Source organism: Gouania willdenowi, chromosome 9 (genome assembly GCF_900634775.1).
Source record: "Gouania willdenowi chromosome 9, fGouWil2.1, whole genome shotgun sequence".
Classification (NCBI taxonomy): domain Eukaryota; kingdom Metazoa; phylum Chordata; class Actinopteri; order Blenniiformes; family Gobiesocidae; genus Gouania; species Gouania willdenowi.
Genome location: NC_041052.1, coordinates 11,756,068 through 11,782,043, shown reverse-complemented (window position 1 = coordinate 11,782,043; position 25,976 = coordinate 11,756,068). Strand labels below are relative to the sequence as shown.

The 25,976-nt window shown below is 39.6% G+C and overlaps 1 protein-coding gene across 2 annotated transcripts; it reads left to right on the top strand.

The window, feature by feature from the left end:
* Positions 1 to 333: 333 nt before the first annotated feature.
* Positions 334 to 25,970, top strand: ypel1 (yippee-like 1). Of its 2 annotated transcripts, none has more exons than XM_028457395.1 (5): positions 334 to 733; positions 10,309 to 10,593; positions 23,649 to 23,692; positions 24,105 to 24,213; positions 25,539 to 25,970. In XM_028457395.1, the coding sequence occupies exons 2-5, from the start codon at positions 10,477 to 10,479 to the stop codon at positions 25,626 to 25,628; spliced, it is 360 nt and encodes a 119-aa protein (XP_028313196.1). In that variant the 5' UTR covers positions 334 to 733; positions 10,309 to 10,476; the 3' UTR covers positions 25,629 to 25,970. The 2 variants fall into 2 exon arrangements, with proteins under 2 accessions (XP_028313196.1, XP_028313195.1); XM_028457394.1 differs by lacking the exon at positions 334 to 733 and adding an exon at positions 3,829 to 4,115.
* The last annotated feature ends 6 nt before the right edge of the window (positions 25,971 to 25,976 follow it).

Here is a 25,976-nt window from a genome sequence, read left to right as displayed (position 1 = left end):
GTGTTTCAATATTTTGGGGGAAAAAGGTATTTTTTTCCCCTAATTTCTTTTGCCATATTAAGGTTTTTAAATGGTGTTTTAATCTTTGAAATGTGATATTTCAGATTGTCAACTTATTTGTTTACTTATGAGTTAGTTATAAATACACAAGCCTGTAAAATAATCAATTTGTTTCCGCATCTGGAACATTTTAGGCTGTGTGTCAGACATGTGTAGACACGTTTCCTTTTTTTTTTCTGTTCAGCTCTCACTTTATTTTGATTGTCCTGGGTGGAAATTTTCTCCTGCAGCACTTGAACGCAGCACTGCTATATGCTGTACTTTCCCCCCCGTATAACTTCTCGTCTATCTGCAGCCTGTTTGTTTCCCTGCTGATCATCTCTGACCTTCAGCACAGCCTGTTTACTGTGATCACACCGTCCCGGATAAACGGCACCAGTGACGGGGACGGTTTGCGGCTGAGGTCGGGAGGACACCCAAAGGTGCGCAGGAGGTGCTCGGACTGAGTCGGACATGCACGTACTGTGATGGATCTGATCCCTGCAAGCTGCAGCTGATGCAAGTGGAGACTTTTTGATTGATGGCATCGGGCTCGACCTCCCAGTTTGGTGCTGGTGTTGCGTTCATGGGACGGTGACTTCATCCTCCCTCCATCCCCTCCTGGTGCTGCAGTGGGTCGCTGCTTGTTTTGGTGGCCGTCGGACAGGAGGGGGACGACCGAGTGTTTCCTGAGGTGAGTGCTGAGAGGATGACCTGATGGAGGACAAGTGTGTCCTGTCCTGTACTCATCATTGATCACAATAAACTCTAAATCATTTTTGTCCATGCCTTTTTCGGCATGTACAAAAAAAAAAAAAAAAAAAAAAAATGTAACCAAGTGACCATGTCGGAAATAAACTGAATAAATAAAAAAATAAATAAATGAAGTATTATCAAATTGCCCAAAGGAGAAATATTGCATATATACAGTAATACATTGAATATCTTTCTCTTTAAAAAAAATATTAATATTTCAACCAAACAACTAATGTTCATGATTAAAGAACAAACATCAAGAACAAAATCTATGTTTTCCATGCATTTATGTACTTTTCTTAGGATCTGAACTGACAGTATGAAGTATTATCAAATAGCCCAAAGGAAAAGGAAAAAAAATTGCAGCTATACAATAATACATTCAATATTGTTCTCTCTAAAAAAAATAAATAAATAAAATAGATATTTAAACCAAACAACTAATGTTAATCATTCAAAAACAAAATATCCAGAACCAAATCTATGTTTTCCATGTATTTATTTGCTTTTCTCGGAATCTGAACTGACAGTATAAAGTATTATCAAACAGCACAAAGGAGACACATATACACATTACATACATTTTTCTATAAATAAATAAATAAATAAAAATATTCAAATTAAACAACTCATATCCATGATTCAAGAACAAAAATCTAGAACAAAATCTCTGTTTTCTATGCATTTATTTACTTTTCTGGGGATCTGATTGGATGCTGAATGGCCGGATTATGGCCGCGGGTGTTGATTTTGACAAAGTCTGGATACATAAATCCTTTTCAAACTAGTAAATTATAGCATGTAATTGATAATATGTATGAACATAATGACAACACAAATATGTGCTTCGTGTGTGAGTGCGAGTCAATAAGAAAAGAAAACAGCAGCAGATCATCATCACCATCATCATACGTGTGTGTGTGTGTGTGTGTGTGTGTGTGTGTGTGTGTGTGTGTGTGTGTGTGTGTGTGTGTGTGTGTGTGTGTGTGTGTGTGTGTGTGTGTGTGTGTAATGGGAGTGGCTTATGAGGCCACGTGAGTAGGCGACAATAACAAGGAGATTTCATAACGCGGCAGCGCGCTTTTGTTCACGCGCATCATCATCTTCCTCTTCCTTCTCATCATCGTTTTAAGCCAAATTAACAAATTTAGTGGTTGAACCAAAAAAAAAAAACGGGTTAAAACGCTTTGTCTCGGATGGTTGTCAAATAGATGACAAACACAGACGTCGCCATTAATGGTGGTTTTGTTAAAGCGCGCTGCGCGTCCCCGACGTCAGGACGAAGGCAGAGCTGTCAGTGAATATGGAGACAGGTTGTTGTTGTTTTTTTAACATGGGTTGGTAACCTAAATAAGTTAATTAAAGTCTATATATTGGCTTAAACCATCTCATTTTAATCAATCTTATTTTCGTTGTAAGTGTCTCACCCTGAAGTAATGCGCTTATTGTCTGAAGACCTGCACAAAACGTGAAGCAAATAACCCTTTAATAAAATTTGTTATGCCTAAATAAATAAAAAACACTTAAATATATAATCTAATCTAATAGAGAAATAATAGGATTTAAATGACAGATATAAGGAAGAAGGAAGGAAAAAAGACCATCAATGCCATCCTCTATTTATTTATACATCCGGGTTTTTCTGAAATCCCTCCTTCATTGATGGGGCGTTCAAGTCCATCGGGAAATGATATGTCTCTTCACTTTTTGTCTCCCACAACCAAAATACAGCATTGTGGGTTCTTTTTTGGTTTACAGATGCATTTCAATCAATCAGTTATACACATTGTCCAAAATATACCGCAAAAATGCCGTTCATCTATGTTATTTGATTTAGTTTGGCCAGTTTATTCAATATTATATTTTCAGGACCAGCATTTGTATTTCCGACTGACACCTGTCATAGGACAAATACACAGAGACATTCACATATAACTGTTAAAAGCCAATTTAGAGACTTAAAATGCACAATCCAAGACATTATTTAAGGCCTGCTCAATCATTTAGTCCATTGAAAATAAGTTACATGCATGAATTATGTTAACATTTTTACTAATGCAAATTAAGGTTTACAACAACAACAAAAAAAAACTGTCTGTTTTGTTCCTGGGGTTGCTCCTTCAAAATTTTGGGTGCAACTTCCGGTGGTATAACTCGATCAAACACAAAAGATCATTTTAATCTCAAAATGTTGCAGCGTAAGCACCAGGTAAAGAAAGAAAAATACCAAAGGAACAAATGAAAAGAAATGACGAGTATTAGAAATGTGCTTTCACTATGACTATTATTATGTATTTAATTTAGAAATTTGAACTTTAAAAGAATAGTATATTAAAATGGAGAAAAATATACTTGTTTTCAATTGTGCATATTTAACACCCAGCTGCTTTAAAAATAAAAGTCTGTGGCTGGTTTAAACTGACCTGATGACACTCTTTTCAATTTTACATTTAGATTAAAAGATAAACATGTGTATAAACTAACATGTATGCAAATATTCACTTGATAACTTTTTCAACTGATTATTTTTTTTACTGTTTTTTTTTTTTTTTTAGATTTTACTTGTATATACTGTATACTTTACTTAATGTACCAAAAGTCATTCCCCCCTGAAATTATTAAAGTATTCCTGATTTCTTCATATCAGGTTTGAACAAACTTTTTTTGCTTTTAATTAATAATCAGAAAAAATAGTCCAAAATGTATGTGTCGGTAAGAAGTTTACGTCAAGGTAGATGGAAAAATAATAATAATAATAAAAAAAGAAAATAAATGATGTGGCCCAAGGGTCTCAAAATTACTATAAATTTACCAAAGACTAAGGTTAGAAAGGATGAAAATAATGCAAAAACGTAAATAAATAAAAAAAAAATTGAAAAAAAAATCAGCAAAACAATGTACTTGGATTCATTTATTTTTTTAGCTGAGAGCATCTTATTTTGTGGGGTCCATTTTTCCTACGGGGTTATGAAGGCATCGCGGTCACCCATTCGTCAGCCCTCGTGCTAATCCTGGCCCCTTTTCCCTCCCACGTGGTGACGTTTCCGCACCAAAGTAAAGCAGGCCAGTCCACACGCACACAAAAGGCACAACAAAAGCGGTGCTGAGGGGAAATGAGATCCGTCAGCACCGACAGGACACAACAATAAGTTCCCGTTTGGCAGCGGCACCAATGGACACCAGCCCGGGACCACGACAATCATGTGTTTAACTCCAAAAAAGCAACAGCAAGTGAAATAAACAAGAGAAAACAAACACCTCAGTGCTTCCTCCGGTTCTCCACCGAGCTGCGGTGGTGGGTCTCAGGTCGGATCCAGGTGGTAAGTACTGAGGATGTTTACCTGACTCACAAACCAAGGGACGGACGCAGTGGGTTTTTCTCTGTGTGCGTCAGCCTGAGAAAAAAAACAAAAAAAAACCAAAACAACCCAAACCATCCAAACCCAGACATCAGCACAGGCTGAGCTGGCGTCGAGCTCTTTTGTTGGTGATGGACACGTTTATCAGAAGAGAGAAATGCTTAGGAAGCATGTCTGATTATTGAAGGAGAATGTGTGTAAACATGTCAGTTGTGTTGGTTTTTTATTGTTGTCTGGGGCTGTTCTTTTGTCTGGACTCTTCTGGTCTTCCTGGTTACCAGAGACGCACATTGTGCTGCGTCTTTGTTTGCACTCTTTGGTCATCAGCTGTTCCTGCTCTCTCACACTTATCTACCTCGTTTTTCATCATTTTGATGTATTTTTACACTTGAAAAAGCAGAGCCATGTAATAAAATATGATCAAGTAGACAAAAACAAATAAAACACTTTTATATACGAGGTATGAAATACTTAATTTTGATGTTTTTTATGTTAAAAGTACAAAAAAAAATGCCTTAAGGCTTGAAAATGGACCACAATTGATGTTATTCTTGATGTTAAATCAATGTCCCCATTTTTATACATAATGAGTAAACGCTCAAATTCTCTCTCCAAATTAAACCAATAAGTCATGTCAAAGATATATGAATGATTGGTAAGTGAAAATACATTTGCCAACCTATAATGACCAAAGAAGTTTCAATAACAGAGCTCTCTTTGTGTGCAGCGTGCTTCCATGACGCCTCTGTGCGTCTCTCCTCTTGCTCTTTTTTTTTTTTTTTTTTTAATTTATTTTTAATTTATTTATTTGTATTTATTTTTGTAAGCACTGAACACAGCATTTCTCATTTCCTTAAAATTTCCTCAGGTCCAATTTTACATTTTTATTCTATTTTTATTTTGATTATTTATTTTTAATTTTTTTAAAGAGGGTGAACTTTCGTGTCTGACTATGTGAGATCATAAATAACGCTTTTGGCTTTTTGGTGTGGCTTCTTTGTCTATAGTTCATATGATTGAGGGTCTTTTGTCTGCATAAATGTGTTCCATCAATGGCTTTTTTTTTATTTATTTATTTATTTTTTTAATAAATACAAAGCCCACTTAATCACTTCTATGTGCACGCGCGTGTGTTTACCTTCCCCTGTGTGTGCATGTGCCACCGGGGGGTTAAACTGGGCTAATTCACAGAGGGGATTTACTCCTTCACATGGAGATGGGATTATGTTGTGGGCACCTGTGCAGGTTACAGTTAAAGTGTGTTTGTGTGCTGATAAATACATTGGGTTTGTTGGTTAGTTTTGTCATCTCCTTGGTTGTGTTAAAAAAAAACTTCTCCATGTGTTGTGTACATTTGCAGAGCAGCCACACACGTCACGGCTCCTTCCTGTCGACTTGCGGAAGCTCCTTTGTTTTCTGTCTGGCTGCTGTTGCTGCTGCTGTTGCTGCCTTGTGTCTCAGTACTGGTCCTTCCTGTTGCAGCACAACTGGGCCCAACTGGGAACCTTTGGAGCTGCTGAAGCCCGTGTTTTCATTGTGTTTTTTGATAGAGCAGGGCAGCGGGGTTATTGTCTTTGCTTGTTTGTTGCAAGAATAACCTTCATTATGTGGAGACAAAGAGTTTTTCATGCAGAGCTGTGGCCAGAGCTTTTGCTTTTGTTTTCATGCAATCCTTGCATTTAATCATGAAAAGACAGCATTTACATTCACAAAAGTGTTTCATAAAAAGCAGGCGATGAGTCTTTTGTCGCGTCGGTTTATTGACAGCTTTTTTGCTCATGATCCTAAGAGTTGCACGTGTTGCCTCATTGTGTGTACTGTAGGTACCATGATGACTTACCTGAAGTTCATTCCAGCCAATGAGGATGCACTGACTCACTGAAACAAGTTGTTTTATTTTCCAAAGTTTAGCTTTGAAACTTGCGTCTGATTGACTTGATTAAACAGCTGTTGTTATTGCGAGCAGGTCATTAGCCTTCTCTTGACAATCAATCAACTTAACTCTCTTTTATAGCGTCAGTATTATCAGTCAAAATCCTACCAAAGGCGTTTTTAATCATTTTATTCCAGCTAAAAAATGAGGTTGGATAACATCTGCTGTCAGTCAACCAATTGCCTGCGAGCATGATTCCTCGGAAATAGGGGGTGTGGCTTTGTTTTTGTTTTTTTTCCACTGACAGTTGTGTCTTCAGCAAATAACCAACTCAAACTATAGCTGCAATAAAAAAAATTTTATTATTATATATACGACTTTCCTGTTTTTTTTAGTTTTACTTGCTTGTTTTTGTTTGTTTTGAAAGAACAGACTTGCAAAATATTTAATACGACTTTGAGCAGGAACTCCCAGTTTGAAATTAGCTGAAAATTATTCCTTTATTTTATTATTTATAGTCAATCATTTAGCCACTTTAGCAATACTTTGTGTGGGGAAATGCGCGCACACACATGCACGCACGCACCCACGCACACACACGTTTAGAGAGATCCTGTAAAATGGCATAAATAATTGGGGTTTAACCTGCAGACTGTGGCTGAGCTTATCATGGCTGCCAAGCAACTGTGTGCGTGCGTGCTTTCACAGAGTGACTGTTTTTTTTTGTTGTTTTTTTTCTTGTCTGCACATGCTGTCAAAGGTCAACACCACAGGAAGTGCAATCATTATGAGACAGCAATGCATATTTTGTTATTGCAATAAAATACATTGATTTATTTTATTGCTTAATTGTGACCGTCACCAGCCCTCCCTAAGGAAGGGTAAGAAATCTTTTATTATAGGGAGGATATAAAAAGGGAGAGCAGTGTTACACCTAAGTGGAAGGGGAGGGGAAAGGGAGCAGGGAGGAGAGACTCAAGGCAGGAAATAGAAAAGGTGGGGAAGAATAGACTGTTCTTCAAATACCAGCATATGTGCAAAAAAAAAAAAAAACGGAAAAAAAACCCGGAACGGAAGCAGCACCGAGAGCAGCGCCCCCAGGGACGACAACCACGCCCTTAGTCGCCGAGGGCACCAAGGGGATGCTGCAAGCTGCCCCGCCGGCCCCCAGGCGCACCGACCAAGCACCCCAGAGCGCGCCAGATCGCCTTTCCTTGATGCCGCCCGCGCGAAGAGCCCCAGACGCCCCCCCCCCCCCCCCCCCCCCCCCACCAACTTTGTGTGGGGAAACGCACGCACACACATTTAGAGAGAACCTGTAAAATGGCATAAATAATTGGGGTTTAACCTGCAGACTGTGGCTGAACTTATCATGGCTGCCAAGCAACTGTGTGTGCGTGCTTTCACAGAGTGACTGTTAACACACACACACACACTTTTTTTTGTCTTTTCCTAGAAAGACAATGTTTTTGTTTTTAAAATAGCCCCAATTGCAAGAAGCAGCTGAACACTTTAACAGACACAGAAGGAGTTTTACTTTGGGATTTTTAAATCAGCCAATATTTTCTTTCCTTTAAAACTACTTTCATTAAAAAAACACACTAGGAAAACACAAGGTTAGCAACCACCCCCTAAAAAGACACAAGCTCATGTTTTCTGCTTTAATAAAACTCAGTTCCACTTTAGTTTCTTGGGCCAACAAGTGAACAAGCCTTATGTAGGAGAAGTAAACAAATGTAGACCAAGCTTCCATAGATGAACTAATTTCAGACATCCTATAGTTACATTTAAATTCTTCACTGCAGCTGTTTTTAGAGAGTAAATCATTAAAAAAAAAAAAAAAAAAAAAAACAGTTTTTAGGTCTGAGGTCTCTAAAGCCACAAAATGCTTTGTAAGTAAAGGATCTGTAACGTATCAGGATTGGCTGATACTCTAATTTAGGACATCCACCATTGTTGTCATTGTAGTTATTTTTTTACTGTGACTCAGTTTGACTTGGTGTGCTACGTTAGATAAACAACACATATGTATCAACTAAGTGGAGTAAACGTATGTATGTATTGTGCACTTATGGTTAAGTGTTATCATCACACTGGTGTTTGTATTGCAGTCTGTAAATTGAGAGTAAAGATGAGACAGTGTTTATTCAACCTTTACTACAGTATCTTCACTTTGTCTAAACCCTATTGGAGGTTGTTGATCATGTAAACAAAACAACTATTTCTTAGAAACTAGATGATCAATGGGATGATTCATTCAAAGGTTATAATCAAAGAGAGACAGAAAACAATGGGCAATGACTTTGAACTACTCACAGTCTTCTGGTCGAATGCAGCTTCAATTTGTATTTATGTGAGCTTTTCCATCACATTTTATAAAATCCTGTTCTGTTTTTATAGTGACTTTATTTTTCTGCAACACTTCATTTCAAATTTTCAGGAGTTTTTGTTCCGAAGTGACCCAAATTTCTTTATGGCGCGTTCACACCAAACGCGTCAAAAGCGACAGGTGTACATTCACAATATGTGGTGGACGGATGCCATCAGAGGTCCCACTGTGCGTCCCGCGCCTTCTGTGCAGCGCGTTTTGAAACTTTTCGCGCTTTTGACGTGCGTCCGGTGCCTCCAACACGGCCAACGCCGGAGTTGGGATTGTTGAACTTTTGGGACATATCGCTGTGCGTCGACCAATGAGGAGCGTTCCCCAAACGCGACGTATTCAGAATAATGAGAAGGGAGAAAAAAACACTAACCGGAGGTGAAGACAGATGGACAGGGACTCTTCTGCTGGAATAGAGCGCCTGCAGTTGGGGTCCTGGTAAGAGATGCAAGCTCCGATGCCGGTCAGCAGGTCGTCAAACTGGGCACAGGAAACACAGAAGTAGCGCTGAAAGCGACTCTCGTTTGAGCGCAGCTCTGGTGAATCCAGAAACGGCGCAAATAAAGCCAAGCCACTCTCTCGATAATGTAGAGCTGATGAACGGGAGTCGGAGGCGGCGTGTTCAGCAAGGAACTCCAAATTTTATTCTCCATTCACCCACACTTCTCTGTAGCACACACTGAGTCACACCAAAATACATCCGACCAGAAACACCGCCTTCTCAACACAATAATGAATGTTACCCACCACTTCACAGTCACTGTGAGAATTATGAACGTAACTGATCGCCACAATATCATCCATTGTATGAACACCACCGGCAACAGAGAAGCCCCTCCCATCAATGTGCTGGACGTGCGTCCCAAGCATCTTCGACACTGGTGACAAGCGTCTGTATTCAATGAGCACAAGCGTCCAACAATGCACGTGAGGCACGATTTTGACGTCCAAAACGCGTTTGGTGTGAACGTACCATTAGTGTACATAAAGTCGGGTACAGTTAGCATAACAACATGATATGTGTACATACATGAAATTCAGACACAGTGTAGTATATATGTTAGACATTTGTTACCTGGGGGAAAAAAGTGTGTGAAAATGCGTTATATGGCATGTCTGTTTCATAATGAGGCCTGAAACCTAAAAAAAAAAAATTAGACCCGACCCAGCTTGAGGCCGACGGAATATGTACACACAACTCAGGGAGCTGCTCTCTACGTATGAGTCAAGAATGAGTCATTTATGCTTTTTTCTAACAATTTATTCATGTGCTAGAGGACAGCCGTCCATTTACCCCCTCACTATCCATTTGTGTGTCTTGCTCGCGCTAATCGAAACGCATCACCTGACGGTTCAATCACCACGCAGAGTCCCAGCTGGGTCTAACCAGAGTCTGCGTGTAAAAGTAAAAATGAAGTCCAACCTCAGGTTCGTGCATGGTTTATTTGTGTTTGTGATTGGTCTGACGTTGCAATCTCCACCCCTTTCATGTGAACGTGCACATTGCTTGGCTGAAATCACCTGGGTTAGGTGAAAGTGTTGATAACCTGCTTCATAGTACAGCTGCTCTGTGACGGAGAATGTTTGGTTAGGTGAAGCCTGTTAACGGAGAGATATCAATCAAGGATATACTGTACTTATCCAGCTTCGTAGTACAGGCCCTAGTGTCAAATACACAATGTGTAGCGTCTACATTGTTATGGCATTTGTCGTTAACATTAGATTTTTATTCGTATAATAGATTATTCTCATTAAGTAATGGCCCTTTCAAACCCTTCGTGTTTATGTTGTAATGCAGTCAATGCATGAGTGCTAAAAAAAATAGGAACTATGGGACGTGTTTCTCATTGTTTTGCCTCTTTTTTTTTTTTTTTTTTTTTTTTGCTCCTCTGTCTCTGCAGGTTTGATTTTCTCCCGTGGAGTTTGTGTGGAGCGTGCCACACACCCACTTCACAACAACGACGGCTTTTGCTTGCATCTTCCAGTGTTTCTTCTGTCAGCAAGTCCAGCAGAGCTGCAACACTTCCAGTGCCAGCCCTGACACCAGCGAGGAGCCCTGCCCAACTGACATGGTGAAGATGACCAAGTCCAAGACCTTCCAGGCTTACCTGCCCTCCTGCCACCGCACGTACAGCTGCATCCACTGCCGAGCACACCTGGCCAACCACGACGAGCTCATCTCAAAGGTATCACAGCACGTGATTATTCTCACACTTTCTGGTCGTGCCTCGATCCAATAACCACACTGTATATACTTTGAAGGCCGAAAACAAATGAAAAACTATTAAACATTTTTTTTAATACAGTTGTCAAAGTGAGTCTATTATAATATATGAACACTATAGATGCAATACAATGTATAGTCATTATGTACCTTTATTAGATATAAAGTCTAATAAATGTCATGTTTTCACACAATAACAATTACAAATGTTCAAATATTTCCTTCAAAAATGACTTTACCCATTAATGTTCACTGATGGAAGAAATTAAAGCTCTTTCTGTGAAAGTTTAATGTACAAACTAGCACCAAATAAGCCAATAAGCCCCATTTAATAAGCAACTGATAAGCAGTTGTTTAATCTTCTTCACCAATGCCAGATTCAGACTCATCAGATTTTCAGATGACTGATAAAGAAACTTGAGGGTTTTTTCTTCTTCTATTTTTTTTTCTGAGATTTTGTGTCACGCTTATTTGGAGAAGACAAATGTAACGTCTTGTTCTGAGACTGTGACGGAAACACGAGTCTCATATGCTGTGGTTAGCTTAGCACGTAGTGGCACTTCAGCAAACCATGCTCCCTGACAAAATGAAGGTATTAATGTGTGTGTTTAATGAAATAGTAATGAAGTCACATTTTCCACACTCTTAACTTGTTGCCAATGCTGAAAACCATGGATGTTTTTTTTAGCTCCTGGTTAAAAATAATACAGATAAACCGACTGATTGTACCATTTTTCTGCCGAATGTATTGTTAATGTGATCAGTACATCATAGCAAATCAATTATTTGAGCACTTATTTCTAAAATGAATGAGTGATTACACTTGATTCAAACAATAAACAGCAGGAATTCATTCAGTGGTTTATGGCTGAGAATATTACGCTAATTCCTAGTATATAATATATATATATATATATATATATATATATATAGTCTTATTGTGAAAAGCTCTAAAGAGAAGTTGATGATTAGTGTGTGCACATTGCTATTTGTAAATGAATAGAGAGCAGAGCAGTGTCCATTTATTTATGCATTCATCTGTTAAAGACGTTTTACCCTCAGGAAGTTGCAGCCCCAGGAATAAGGCGTTGATCAAGTCCTAAAGCCAGACCAGTTGAGAAACAGTTAGTATAAACCAGGGATGGGCAACTCTATCATAGCGGGGGCCACAAAACTGTGATTGTATTTGAGCCAAGGGTCACATCATCAACATGTCAGCATTAACACGGGGAAAAGGGTTTTATCTTTTTTTGTTGTCTTTTTGTTATTCTTTGTGTTGTAATTTTGTGTATTTTTCTGTAATTTTCTGCATCTTGTTGTCGTTTTGTGCATTTTTGGGGTCATTTTCTGTATTTTTGCTCTTGTTTTCTGTATATTCTGTCGATTTGTGTAACAGTTTGTGTGTATTTGTAGCTATTCTGTAACATGTTGTTTTCTATGTTTTTTGCAGTCATTTTGTTTAACTGCTGTTATTTTTGGAATCTTTTGTGTACTTTGTGCATTTTGCTGCCGTTTTGTGTGCTTTGGGAGTTATTTAGTGTATTATTGTGAGCTTCACAATTCCTTCCATCTTCTTTGATTACAATGTTGGGGGATTTGCTTTGGTGGCCGCAAAAAATTAGACTGAGGGCCACATGTGGCCCCTGGGCTGCCAGTTCTCCATATCTGTTCTAAACTCTTAAATCATGTTCAATAATTTCTGCAGTGATTAAAATTCATCCACATTAGGTGAAGGTCCCTCTATCACTGTCAACAAACTGCTGTAGAGTTATGTCACGAACCAGTGGGTGGAAAAATTCTCGTCTTCATTTTATCTGGTGTCTTGTCTTTAGGTTTTGGTTCCCAACACTGAGTCCTCTCTGATAACTGAATGAAACATTCAGACAAACCATAGTTTTAAGAGGCAGGTCAGTTCTTTCATTCATCAGCTCAGGGAAAAGAACAAATCTAAACTGGAGTGACCAGTTCTCGAAATACAATATACGCTAAAAAAAATTGCACATATTGGTTTAGCTGCTATATTAGTGCAGCTTTTAAAAGCAATGAAATGAACATTTGGTGAGCAAAGAGTCTGTAAAGTTCAGCAACTATCAGAAGAAGATGCAGCTCAGCGAGTCATTGACCTTCATGAGGTTCAACAGGAGAAGGACGGAAGTCATATCCCTCTGTGTGTGTGTGCGCGTGTTTGCACATGCAATCAACAGATAATTCAAAATGGCCAATCTGTTCACTTTTCATCTCTGTGTTAAAATGCATTTGGCTCATCGACTCACTCACAGTTTTAGTGCGAGCTCAGAACACGACGCCATTCACATGTTGTCCTTTTAGCACAGCCAGAGGCTTAAGCTGCTTCACTAGGCAATGGATACACATAATATTTTCCAAATGTAAAAAAAGATGTAAAATTGTGTTACTGAAGATGAACAGTGTTGTAAAAAATAAATCCTGTTTTTCCTGCAGTGTATTTTACTGAACTTTATTATTGTTTGTCTGCAGCTCGACAAGAAAGTGCATCAATCTTCTAAAAACTCTAAACTCCATTCATGGTGTCAAAAAAACAAGGACAATGCAGACGATAACATTAAAGGGGCAATAAACTCTTAATGAAATATGCATGTTAATGTGAGGGCTGAATTCCCTTGGTAAATAATTCCACATAAACACAACAATAAGACCAGCAGCAAAATGAGATTTATTGTTTGCATAAAAGAATGAAAGACAGATTTTATGTTTTGAAGAGGAGAAAAAAAATCACAACCAGAATCGTAATTAAAACATTAAAGTGAGAGTAAAAGTTATCAAAGTGTGTCAGTGTTTTGTGTATTATGACATTATTTCAATTCCACAATAGCCATGCTGTATTTGAATAAAAGTACAAACATAGTCACATAAAACATTGGCTGCATTGTACTGAGAAAAAAAGTTCCATAAACTTAAAATACTTGAAATATGATTTAAATAGTCTTTTTTTAAATATTTTGAAATTTGTATCAGAATTGATACAAAAAATTCTAAAAAAATATACATATTTTTATTATTTGCAAAATAATAATTATTACATTTTAAATAATGTAGAGCTCAGTATGTGAGGTGCCAGCTCTGTTGTTCATTCCACAAATACAAATGTAATGCCGCTTAATAGGGAAATTGTTTATTTGAAAAAAGAAACAACCCACATTTACATAAACGTAATGTATGGATAAATCGTTAGGACTTAAGGTCGAACGGGCGGAGAAAGACTGATTGTTAACATGTTGCTTTGACTCGGTTTGTGTTTACAATGCACCTTTGGATTCGCTCCAAACTGACAGAAAAACCTTGTCAGTTACCAGAGCTGCTTGTTTTCGATGCATTATGACACAAATCGTACAGTGTGGATATGATTTTCTGCAGCAACAAACAACCTTATGTACAGTACGTGTATACGTTCTATATTCGTCTCCCTACACTAAACATGCTGATTATGTACTGCATCGTCCTCCGCTGCTTCCCAGTAATTCCCACATGTCTCTTTGTGATGCTTTTGTCGTCTCTTTTGCTTCATAACTGAAAGAGGAAAGCACCAAATTTGCATATCCAGGTGTTTTTGAGGTCAGTGTGGGAGTGGCTGTAAATGACAGTGTGTGTGTGTGTGTGTGTGTTCGTTTCATTATAATCATACCACAATGTTTGCATAGGTTTAAGCATAAATCCAGGAATGCAGGGGAGCCAGATGAACCAGAGAACATCTAACTGGGGGAATTAGGGACATGGAGGAAGTCAAAGGACACCTTTTATTTTAGAATAATTGAGGGTGTTTGTTTACTTCCTTGTCATCCGCAAACAGTATTTAATTAGCCCTTTATCGACCGGTTCGATGCAGTTACAGATTTGAGTTTATTTATGTGAAGAGGCTATTTGGTTATGATGTGTTGATCAATGAAAGGTGCTTGGAGTGGTTTCAGTAAAAGGCGACTTGTTCACTGGGATGTGTTTACTGGGTCAAAGCGGCCGTTGACAGATGACCTCAATGACTGAAACAATCCACTTTAATAATAATTGGATTGCATTAGAAGATCTTCCTTGGACAGCCTGTCACATTGGCAGGGTTAGCAAACCTAAAGTGGTGCAGATGTACGTGACTATTGACACGTTTAGCTACAAGGAGGTATTACAGGAGGCAGCGATACCAAAAAGTAGAACATCCTCAGGTCATCTTTGCATTGGATCTACAAGTTGCTACTCATTAACTGCACCGACACAAAGTTTTACTGTATAATTGAAGGCTTTATTGAGTGAATTTGGGCAGAAAAGGTTCAAATTATTGCAGATACTTGGGTTTAAACTCACACTATGCGTTGGACCAAAAAAAAAAATTCAGGTTCTTGTGCAAAGTGAGCCCTGCCTTGCACCCTGAGGTGGCTTGGATTGGCACCAGCAACCTCTGCAACTCTGTACCACAGGGTTTCAGGTACTGAGCTAATTGTAATGTGATCAGGCTTCCTGCTAACCTAGTCAGATTCAAGTGTTTAGAAAAAGGTCAATATCTCACACTGGGAGGACTGTGGCCCTCCACTATGAAGGCTGGACAACCTAACTATATGCAATGGCAAAAATTCTCACTTTTAGTGGTTTACATCATGTATGTAGGACCTTCAATTTTTCTTTATGCTACATACTGTATATAATCTAATTTTACATTTTCAAATTTCCCCAATTCCTTTTTACATTAAACGCATTTTGGTGTCGATTTCGTTTCAGTTTACTATCACCATTTAGTATCTGTCTCATCAGCTTTATCTGATTAGATGTCATTACTGGTTATTAAACTTCCCGAAATCTTGCCAAACACATTTAACACAATTGAGTGAATTGTTGTTAATTTTACATTTCTATATTGCATCAAAAGCACATGCTGAAACCACACAAAATTATCATTTTGTACAAGATGTGACATGTCTGTTTATTTGTTAGTCTTGCTAGACATTCAGCCACTCATTTTACATGAAAAAACCTCACAAAAATGTGTGATATTGTCCCAAAGGGGTTTAGTTTGTTTTATATTTGTTAAAAGAAAAAGAAAAAAATATTTGTTAAAAGAAAAAAGTTGCAGGCCAGAAGTTAATCAAAGAACAATGTATTTCAAGAGCCGTAACACCAAAAAGCTGAAGATATCAGCATAAAGAGCTGAAGTTGTACATTTTAGAATAATAATGGTTTGTATAGGAGGAAACTATAGCGTCCTCAAAATGTGAAAGAAGCTCTATTAAGCTTTTCTTTGTTGTTTCTACCTAAAAAGTTTGTCACTGATGAAAAAAAAAACAGATAGTCCAAACCTCACTCTTCCAGCTTTTGATAAGCACGCTGATAACAAAATTCACACTGGCATACATTTGAAGAATGTTCCCGTCACAGAATCAAGGGCCTTGTTCCCATACATGTAATAACTTCTCCCTGTTTGCCACACCTCACTGGCATGTGTAAATGAAATGGTCCACGTCAGCAGCACCGGTCCCCGGCATCCAACCCTTTAAGCTGATTATGTTACAGAGGAGAAGATGACACCGTTGTCGGGTGTTTTCCACTACACGCTGCCAAGACCCGCTCGCTTCGTCCACGTGTGTCGTGTGTAATCTGAACGAACCATTCATGTGTTAACTGAAGATTTTTGTTGTTGTTGCACGTGCGTAATAGCTTTTAGTGATTGGACAACGGGAAATCTCCTGAGCCAAATACAAAAACTGCCCTGTCCGGACCCCTGCTGTGGGGTTTACATACTGAGGCTTTAAGGCATCCCAGCCAGTGAGATACTGTTGGAGCAGCTCAAAAGACAGAATTAAATATGGCAGTAACTTTTTTATACTTGGTACCAGAGGTTCCCAACCTTTCTCGGGTCGTGACCCCATTTTGATATCATAAATGTCCGGTGACCCCAGAGACATTTTTTTCTAGAATTAGCTTTTGATCATGTTTACTAAAGGAGACATATTGTACCAATTTTTTACCTTTTAAAACGATTCCTTGTGGTCTAAATGACATATCTGTGCTGGTGTTTTGTCAAAACATTACATGAATTAAGCAAGAGGGGAGGTTTAAGACCCTGTATTATCGAGGTCTTTGAGAGTGCTGTGTTTTGTGGGGTGTGTCCCTGATTTGCATAGACCTCCCCCTTCACCGCCCCTCTTTTCCACGTTGTGGCACACACTAAAGGTACGTTCACACCGGACACGACTTCAAGAGGTCCTGCGCGACCTAGTCGCTCAAAGTTAAAAGCCAACAAAGCCAGTTGTAGGCGGGCATATATGAGGGGGCAGTCGGAAATGTGCAGGGGGCATCATATGTACACATCATGCTCCAGCACTTTGTTTCCCCTGTGCTTATAGTAACAGTGTTTTCTTCATTGAATTGGGTTGTTAGCTTTGTGTCCAATGGTGAACAATCCTCTGTTGGCTCTGCCATGGTCACCGTGGTAGCCGTGGTAACCATTGAGTATGGTCTGGTAAAGACAGGGGGTGAAATGGGGGAAGGGGGGCTTCGGGCTTGGAGGTGGGCCTTGCTCACCTCTGCTACGGCCCTGAAATCAGCTGAAATATGCACCTCAGCCCTGGTGGTGATGGTGGGACATGGTTGGACTGTGGGGGGGCCCTCTCTGGAGGTGATGAGACCCCGTCTCCCCCTCTCCCTCTGTCCTCTCTCACCTCCTCCCCCTGCTCATTCAGATCTTCTATGATATGGTAGGAGCTTCCACCTGCTCCAGAGTCTCATGTTGTGTCTAGCCCAGGATGAGGCTGTCTGGAAGGGGTCTCGCCAGTCTGCTGTGGGCATGCCCAAGGGGGCTTCAAACTCTGCTTCTATGGCCACCGTGTAGTGCAGTGACGTGTGGAGAGGTTTGTGGCTGGTGAGGCACTGATTTTTTTCAGAGTCAGATTTACAAATATTTGAACCCATTTATAGAATAGCTTAAATTCACCATTCAAGTGGCAGCTCGCACATTGACTACTGGTTGTGTTTTATATCTCATATCAACATTGTTACACACACACGGAGACATATTTGACCATGGAAGAAAGTTATATTCATAGCGCCTCAGAGAAAGAGCGTTTTTAATGAGCCCACTTTTATTTCTGATCATAAATGTGTTTCATTTAACCTTTCTTTTAATGTTGATGTGTTAACGAGTCAGCGTGAGACTCACTCACGCATTTTTGATAGTAACTCTGCAACTGACTTTTCTGATGCTTTTACTTCTGGCTTGTGCAGTTTTTCACTTAACACTGTCTATTTTGGATGAAACTGCGCCTGTAAAAACTAGACTAGCTCCTTTTAAATCTTCTTGTCCATGGATGAATGATAGTATTCACTCTTTAAAACGTACCTGTCGTAAAGTGGAGCGACGGTGGAAATCCGCCCACTTGAAGGTCTTTTATGATAACTTAAAAGAGCTCCTAATGGATTTCAATAATATGGTCAAGGATGCCAGAGCTACATATTTTGCAAATCTAATCTCAAATAGTCGTCGCAATCCGAAAGTCCTGTTTGACAAGTAATATTATGTCTCCTGCACCTGCTGCCACATTTTCCTCTAATAAGTGCAATGATTTCCTCTCATTTTTTCATAGGAAAATAAGTGACATCCGTTCAAATATTATTCCCTCATTTTGTCCTCCACTACATTGTCCTTCTCGGCCACCAATTTTGGAGAACATTTCCACTGTCTTTTTAAATGAACTGGAAAAATAATAGGTGGCATGAAAACATCTTCCCGTTCCCCACTCCTCTGCTTCATAAAGTTATAGACTCGACAGGCCTATATCCAAACTGCCTTTTATTTATAAGAACCTAGAAAAAGTGTTTGCTAACCAGCTTACATCTGTCTTGTATGAGCACAACATTTTAGATGAATTTCAGTCCAGTTTCCGCCAGTGTCATTCAACGGAAACTGCCGTTCTTGGAGTCAGTAATGATCTCCTAATGCAGGCTGACGCTGGTACTGTGCCTTTGAGGTTGTGGCCCCTAAAACTTGGAATGGTCTTCGCCCAGAACTGAGAGCCCTGACCTCTGTGGACATTTTTAAAAAGCAGCTGAAGAAATGCCTTTATCTAATCTGTCTGTATTTTGCATTGACTGCTTTTGTATTATTAAAATTAACTTGTTTCTTTGATTGTGAAGCACTTTGTGACGTTTCTGCTCTTGATAGGTGCTATATAAATAAACTTTTACTTACTTGCTCCTTCGCTAGTGAGAAAAACAATGGTGGACGTTTGCAAAAGTTTTTATCAGGTTGGGGGTGGAGTTACCAGAGGAGGGGAGGGTATTTTCTTTCCCAATTTAGATAGTACTTATACCCAATCTTTAGGCTTGACCAAAATAAAGTATTCAGAATTACATTTTTTTTTTTGTAAATAAAAAAATCTAACAACTGAACACTAATGATTTCCAAAACAGCCTATGTTGGAAGATTAAATATTTTTTTTAAATTTGATTGTCTACCAGAGTGTTCAAACAGCAACAAATAAGCTCCAAACCATATCAGACACATGTTTTTCTGGTCTCCAAGAACAGAGACGATGCCGTCATCCCGTCTTTTCAAATACGAAATAGTCGTGCATCAGCAGTATCCTCCCTAAAGGCAGGGAGCTGTTGTGAGTGGAGCTGAAGGCCTGCAGTGTGAACGTGGATCTGAAGCAGGACGACACGGTGGGAATACTGAGGACTGTTTTATTCAGCAGCTTGGCTCCGTCCCACCCATCAGCCTGATGGAAACCCCAGTAATGGATTGAAAACTTTTCATTTCTCACTATTATCCAATTGAACATCACCGCGCACGTTTTTTCCTTTAACCCTGTCAAACTGGAAATTTGCCAACGTACTAATGGGACTGGGACAAAACATTTATTCAAACATTTGCTACCTGCACTTTTTGTCCATTGTGCACTTTTTTAAATGAACTATCAATTTGACTTAGACTTCTTTATAAAATTTTAGTGTAGTTCCTTTTTTATGGAATGTAAAAAAAAAAGAGAAAAAGAAAAACAGTATCCACCATTTTTGCTTCAGGTATGCACATTAAATATGTAATAAATCAAACATGGGGCTATTGTAGTCCCAGATGGATCAGTAATTGTTTTAGAAGGACACTCAACCTAAATGACAAAGACAGCTCAACTGAAAAACTATTATATGTGAACTTTACTAGTATAGGTGCGTTCACACCGAACGTGACTTCAGCGAGAATAGTTGCTTAAATCTCCCATGATGAGTCGCTTAAACATTGTACGTGACGGGACGACTGGGGGAGTCACGGAGGGAGAAACTCATTGCCAATTGGATGCTGTGACACAACGTCACTCAAAGTTGCTTGAAAAGTTAAAAAATTTCAACTTTGAGCAACTTCCAGCAACTCAAATCGCACGATTGAGTTGCTGGAATCGCACAAGTCGCATCGCTTGAAGGGAGGTCACCTGAAGTCGCGTCATTTACAGTGATTTTGAATGTAATCTAGTCGCTTAAGTCACGTTCGGTGTGAACACACCTTTAGTATGAGAAGTGAGTTAGGAGCTGCAAATGCAGTAAAAATCGCTTCCGACACACGTTTGTGTGACATGGTGAATACTCAAGGAAGTGCTTCATTCACGTAACTCCAACTGTTTTTTTAGGTTAAAGGCATCCAATTGTTCTGATGAAAGCATCTACTTTCTTGTTTTGAGATGTTGTCCTTGTTCAGCTGGAAGACTTGCATCGATCTGTAGTAAGATGGCTGATGGTGACATCCAAATGCTGCTCCCACTGCCTTTTAAAAGTCTGATTTCTCATTTTCTGTTTAGTGCAAAGTCAGAATCCGTCCAATGCTCCTGGTTTTCTAACCAACAAAAACATCAAAGAAACTGGATGACACGTATCTAAGCCTAAAGACATCAGATTGAAACCTCTATAGGCTTTTTATGGAAACAGAGCGGGGCGGAATTTCCTGACGTGATGTCAACATGATTTGCGAACGCTGATTGGCTGAAATCTTCTAAATGGCAATGCCCACATCTACAAAAAAATGTATTTTGGGTCTAGAAGTTGATATAAATGTCGTACATTCATGTGATTGGTTGCATATTGCTTTCAAGTTTTTTGTTTGTGTTTGAATTAAAACCCAGAGGCATCAATAATTTAATCCATATGTAATAAAATAATTGTAAAGAACACAATGTGTAGCTGGGATAATCCTGGAAATTACAATCGCTAAATAAAAGATAAACAGTGCTTTAATACGAATTCTCTACTAAAACAGTTGGCATCTGTTGAAGCAGATGGTAAAAGTCAACCTCAGCAGCTTTGGCAACAGATTCCACCTAATCTTTTTTTTTTCCACAGCTCAGGTTTGATTTATCGCATCAGATGTTTTAAAGATTAATATAGCTCTGAGCACGGAGAAGAATTCATGCTCTGGGGGCATCTTTGGTATTTTGTGTGTTTGGCTAAAGGAGCAGATTTCTCTCTGTGCACCAGCTGTATTGTTCATGTCAGTCTGGTGTGGCTCCGAGGATTCAAGGATTTTGAGATTTGCTTTGTAGAAAATCATTTCTCAGGGGCAAACATTTTAAAAGAAGTGGCGCAGCAGCAGCTCGCTGAGCCACACACACTTGTTTTGTCTTGCTTTTAAAGAAAGATAAAGATATAGAGAGAATTCTTTCAGCTGTGCGTCTTCTGATTTTTCTTCAACTTTTTGTGTCTCAGTAGCATCCTGATGGGTCAGCTAATAGGATTGCTTGGTATCCCGGGAGTTGTGCATCCTCGAAGCAGTTTAAGCTGCTGCCTGCTTTAAAAGCACCGTTAGGTTTTTTCTTCTTCTTTTTTTAGCGCTTTCCTATTTTTTGTGCAAAGTTTTATCTGAGTGCTCCACAGTGAGGCATGCTGGGGAGCCAAAGTAAAAATAGACTGTGGGAAACAGATAAGGGCAGTGAGGGATGGAGCCGTCTTGTTTTTTTCTTCCTCTGGTTAAGTTGATGCCTGAGCCACAGTGAGGCGTAGGTCTGACACCCAGGGTAACCTATGGTGGCTGGGAAGTGTCAGGTGAATGCATTTACAGAATCGAACACGAATGCAAACAGGTCACAACACGAATGCAAACCGGCCACAACGGAAGTGTTTCCGACGGACCGGTATTACAGTCGGACGGGTATTATGATATGATAGCCTGATATGAAAAATATAAGAGTATCCTAATCAACTTTCACTTACTTTCATACGCGTTTCGATGTCTTCTTCTTGTTCTTAACTGTTCTGGTGGGTTAAAAACATCCGCCAGAAACGTGTCCGTCTGTAATACCGGTCCGTCGGAAACACTTCCGTTGCGGAAACCCGGTGGTCGGGGAGTGTCAGGTGAATGCATTTAAAGAAATGAACACAAATGCAAAAAGGTCACAACACGAATGCAAAATGGCCACAACGGACTGTAATACCGGTCCGTCGGAAACACTTCCGTTGTGGCCGGTTTGCATTCGTGTTGTGACCTGTTTGCATTTGTGTTCGTTTCTGTAAATGCATTCACCTGACACTTCCCAGCCACCGTAGTAACCTCCTCCATACTCCGCCTCAACACTGTCAGGACAACTTGTTGTCATCTTCACAGGAGCCGACCCAGTTCACTCTCACTGCTTAAGGTCACTCGTCTTGAAGCTCTGGACAGGATGAATAGATATTTTAACATAAACTCTCAAACTCTGGGATGTAATAAGATAAACAAAACATGACAAAGATAAAAAAAAATAGTTGACACAAATTGAATGTTTCTCTATTTAGACCTGTGCTGGTGTATAATCGTAGTTTTCTGTGGTTGTCGTGTTGGTTGTGGCTGCGGTCTGCGGACGAGAATGCTGGTGGTTCTTCTATTAGGAGGTATTAGTCCAGTGCCCTCAACCGCAGCAATGAGTGTGTCTCCTGCACTCATTTGCAATGGAAAAAGCTGGGTTGATTGTGGCCTGTCTGCTGACCGGAGATGACGGAGCTGCAGGCTAGAGGCTTGGCAGGCTCTGCAGGCAGCGTCTGTAATGGCTTTACTGCACTCTGCTTACATGTGTATACACAGCAGTGGTGGAACAGGCCAACAGCAGGATATTTACGAAGCCTCCAGTATTCATTACAACTGCATCCAGTGCCTTTATATTGCATTTAGGTATTTGGATGATTTCCCTTTTCACTGCATTAATAAATCCTTAAAGCAACACCGTGTAACTTTTGGCCACTAGGGGCGCTAGACCTGTGACATTTTTACGTCAAGTGTCCCTAGTGGCCACAAGCGCTGCAGCACTGTCGCAACAATCACCAACAGTCAGTCGGGCCCGAATCCCTTGTCTTTTGATTGTGTATGCAGACAGTAATTGACCTGTTGGTTGAAGAGAGATCATCGACTCACTATTAAAGAAAAGTAAAGTTAGTTTTATGTGAGTAGGTATTTGTTGCTTGCGTGAAATGCCTGAAGGTGTGTTCGCACCGAACGCAACTGAAATGACTGAAGTATAATGCCAACAGATGTCCCTTTTTCTTCTTCTGTCCACACGTACCGCGCCTGGTTGTTTTCTTGGAGAAAAGTGGTCATGTGACTAGGTACGTTGCATCATGTGACATGTAATTGCAGAAAAAGTGTTTCTATAGTTGTTTTGCAATATATTTCAATATTGAAACATCTCAAAATACCTCCTCATGAAAGCGTAAAAACGTTTTAGCAATATTTCAGTGTTTATTTTTTATAATTTTCCGTTACCAGTTTTTAATGCGCTATTTAGATTTTACGCATTTCCAAGGGTAATGGAAACCCAGCTAGTGTTATGTTTGCGCTGTAGATTTTATTTTATTTAATTTCAGCCAAATTTGTGTGTGCAAAACTTTGACACAGTGGAAGAACAACTATACAGAGCCGTTAATTGGAGAAAAGCACCCAGGGCGGCGATTACAGACATTCCTGCTCTCAGCAGTGCCGTGCAGCTCTTTAATGTCAGCTAACATCATTTCTCTCTCTCTGTCTGTCTGTCTTTGTTTCTCTTGTTTCAGTCGTTTCAGGGCAGTCAAGGAAGAGCCTATCTGTTTAACTCAGTGTAAGTACAAGCCTCACACCTTCACCTTCAGTCGCATGACTGTTTTTTGTTGTTGCAATCCCACGCTTTGAAACGGCTTTAACCTGTGTTTACACCGATCGGTTTGGCTTCAAACTAGCATTCATCTTATCTACCTTCTCCAAATACTGAGAAATTTGTGCAGATTTAAAAAAAAAAAAAAGTGAATAAAAAAGTGGAAAGTTTAAATGTCAATATCTGTAATTTATATTGCAAACTATTTCAAATCAAAGAATCAAGAATAAAAATGCCACCGATCTTTTTAAAGTTGCTTGGGGGAGGTAAAATAAAAAAAATCTAATCAAACAAAAACACACATTTTATGAGTTTGGAGTGACATTATCAAAGTAATTTTAAAATCAAAGCGATGCCTGACCTTTCTTCCTCCCCACAGGGTGAATGTAGGCTGCGGGCCGGCCGAGGAGCGGGTTCTCCTCACAGGTTTACATGCTGTGGCAGACATCTACTGTGAAAACTGTAAAACCACCCTGGGCTGGAAATATGTAAGTAGAAGGCAACACTGCATCACTCAGCCCACTGCTGGGCATTTAGCACAACTATTAGGGTTGGGGGTTTTTTTCTAATAGCCTCTCAAGAAGACAAATGGGGCTCCAACAGGTCAAAATGAACCAAGTTCCTCTCATTAAAGTCTGCCTCATTACAGCCACTGTGACACTTTTTGTTCAGGTGTGTATTTAGGATCTGGGGATGAGCAGCGTGTGTGGTTTCCCAGCGCTAAACATAATTACTGTGCCCCGAAGGTTGACTACAGACAGGCCAACTGCTACCTCAGAGAGACTACAGTGATTAAATGTCAGGCAATTTTCAAGAAGCTTGTCCTGGTAATTGTCTGAAAGGGTTTTAAGGAGAGTGTAAAATGCCTGAACACAAGGACTCACTTGAAGGCGATCTTTGACTGAGAAAAAAGCGATTAGATATTCTCAAGAAAGGTCCCAAAAGCAAGGACAAGTATAGCAGCGCAGAGCTGGTGTAAAAGGCAAATCACAGACACGCACTACATGATTGTGGTAAATATGAGCAAGAGTGATGCATGCACCAACGTTTGATCTACACTGCTTACTGCCTGCAGGTTTGGACTTTTTTACGCAATTGGATTTCAGAAGTGGGTAAATTCAATTTTAATCTTGGGTGTTGTCTTAAAGTAGTCGTAGTTCACAAGCCTTCACCAATATAATAGTCGCTTTTCAAAACAATGACTATTTTCATAGAAATATTCACATATAAGTCATTTCAAGGTATAAGTTGCAAGCCCAGTTGTTAGGCTGGTTCAATTACAATGCTGATTGACACATTTTTTTAGCCAAAAGCATGCCTTTTTTATTACGAGTTACACTATTTGCTGAAGAAAGTGTCTATCATCATTCGATTATGCCTCGATTGGGCTCTGGTTTTGTTTGGTTCGTTTTACTACAAAGCGACAAGATGATCCTATTCTTTCTCCTTCTTCATCACACTGAACTGTCAAACCTTTAGGCTATACCAATTCATTTACCTGAATTGGTCTTAAGGCTATGATGAGTATACAAGAAAAGCCTTTAAGAAAGAAATCATGGAATTAGTTGTAGGCCTTGATTGGATTTTTAAAAAATCCTTCTCCTTTCAAATCTTAGGCTAAAAAAGAACAACATATATGGACGTCTTACTAAATAAAAGACAAACTTTTGCTTCAGGAATTGTTTGAAGATCGAAGTGACAAAAAATGGTTTCTTGGATCCAACGTGTGACCAATATGGATTCTTGTGTCCGATACGTGTAAATGTTTGAGGTTGACGTGTAACTTTTCCACCTTCGTCCCCTGTGTTTCCAGGAGCACGCCTTTGAGAGCAGTCAAAAATACAAAGAGGGAAAATTCATCATCGAGCTGGCTCACATGATCAAGGACAACGGCTGGGAGTGACTTCCATGTCAGTTTTTTTTTCCTGATTTTGGAATGCTCTTTAACTGAACTTGTGTGGAAACGACCACCATCAACCGCCCTGACACCCCCACCGACCACCACCCTCACCTCCTTAACTGAGAGAGAACCTCCACAATCAGCTGTCATGCCTCCATTATTGTGCACACACTCACTTTCTCTTTGAGAAACACGATGAAACCAACAGCACTGGAAAAAGAAATGAAAACGTGGAGCGACTCTTTAAAATCACGTCACAGGAGTCGTGCTGGAAGAATGTGTCTCGTCCTTCGCTGCTCCCAAGCTTTTGGGGTTTGGATCCGCCTTCATCATCCACCCACACGTACCCGC

Excerpts from the sequence above, each read along its gene's own strand:
- ypel1 (XM_028457395.1), top strand. The coding sequence starts at position 10,477 with ATGGTGAAGATGACCAAGTCCAAGACCTTCCAGGCTTACCTGCCCTCC. Across the intron at positions 10,594-23,648 it reads ACGACGAGCTCATCTCAAAG|TCGTTTCAGGGCAGTCAAGG; the intron begins GTATCACAGCAC and ends CTCTTGTTTCAG. Across the intron at positions 24,214-25,538 it reads CCACCCTGGGCTGGAAATAT|GAGCACGCCTTTGAGAGCAG; the intron begins GTAAGTAGAAGG and ends CTGTGTTTCCAG.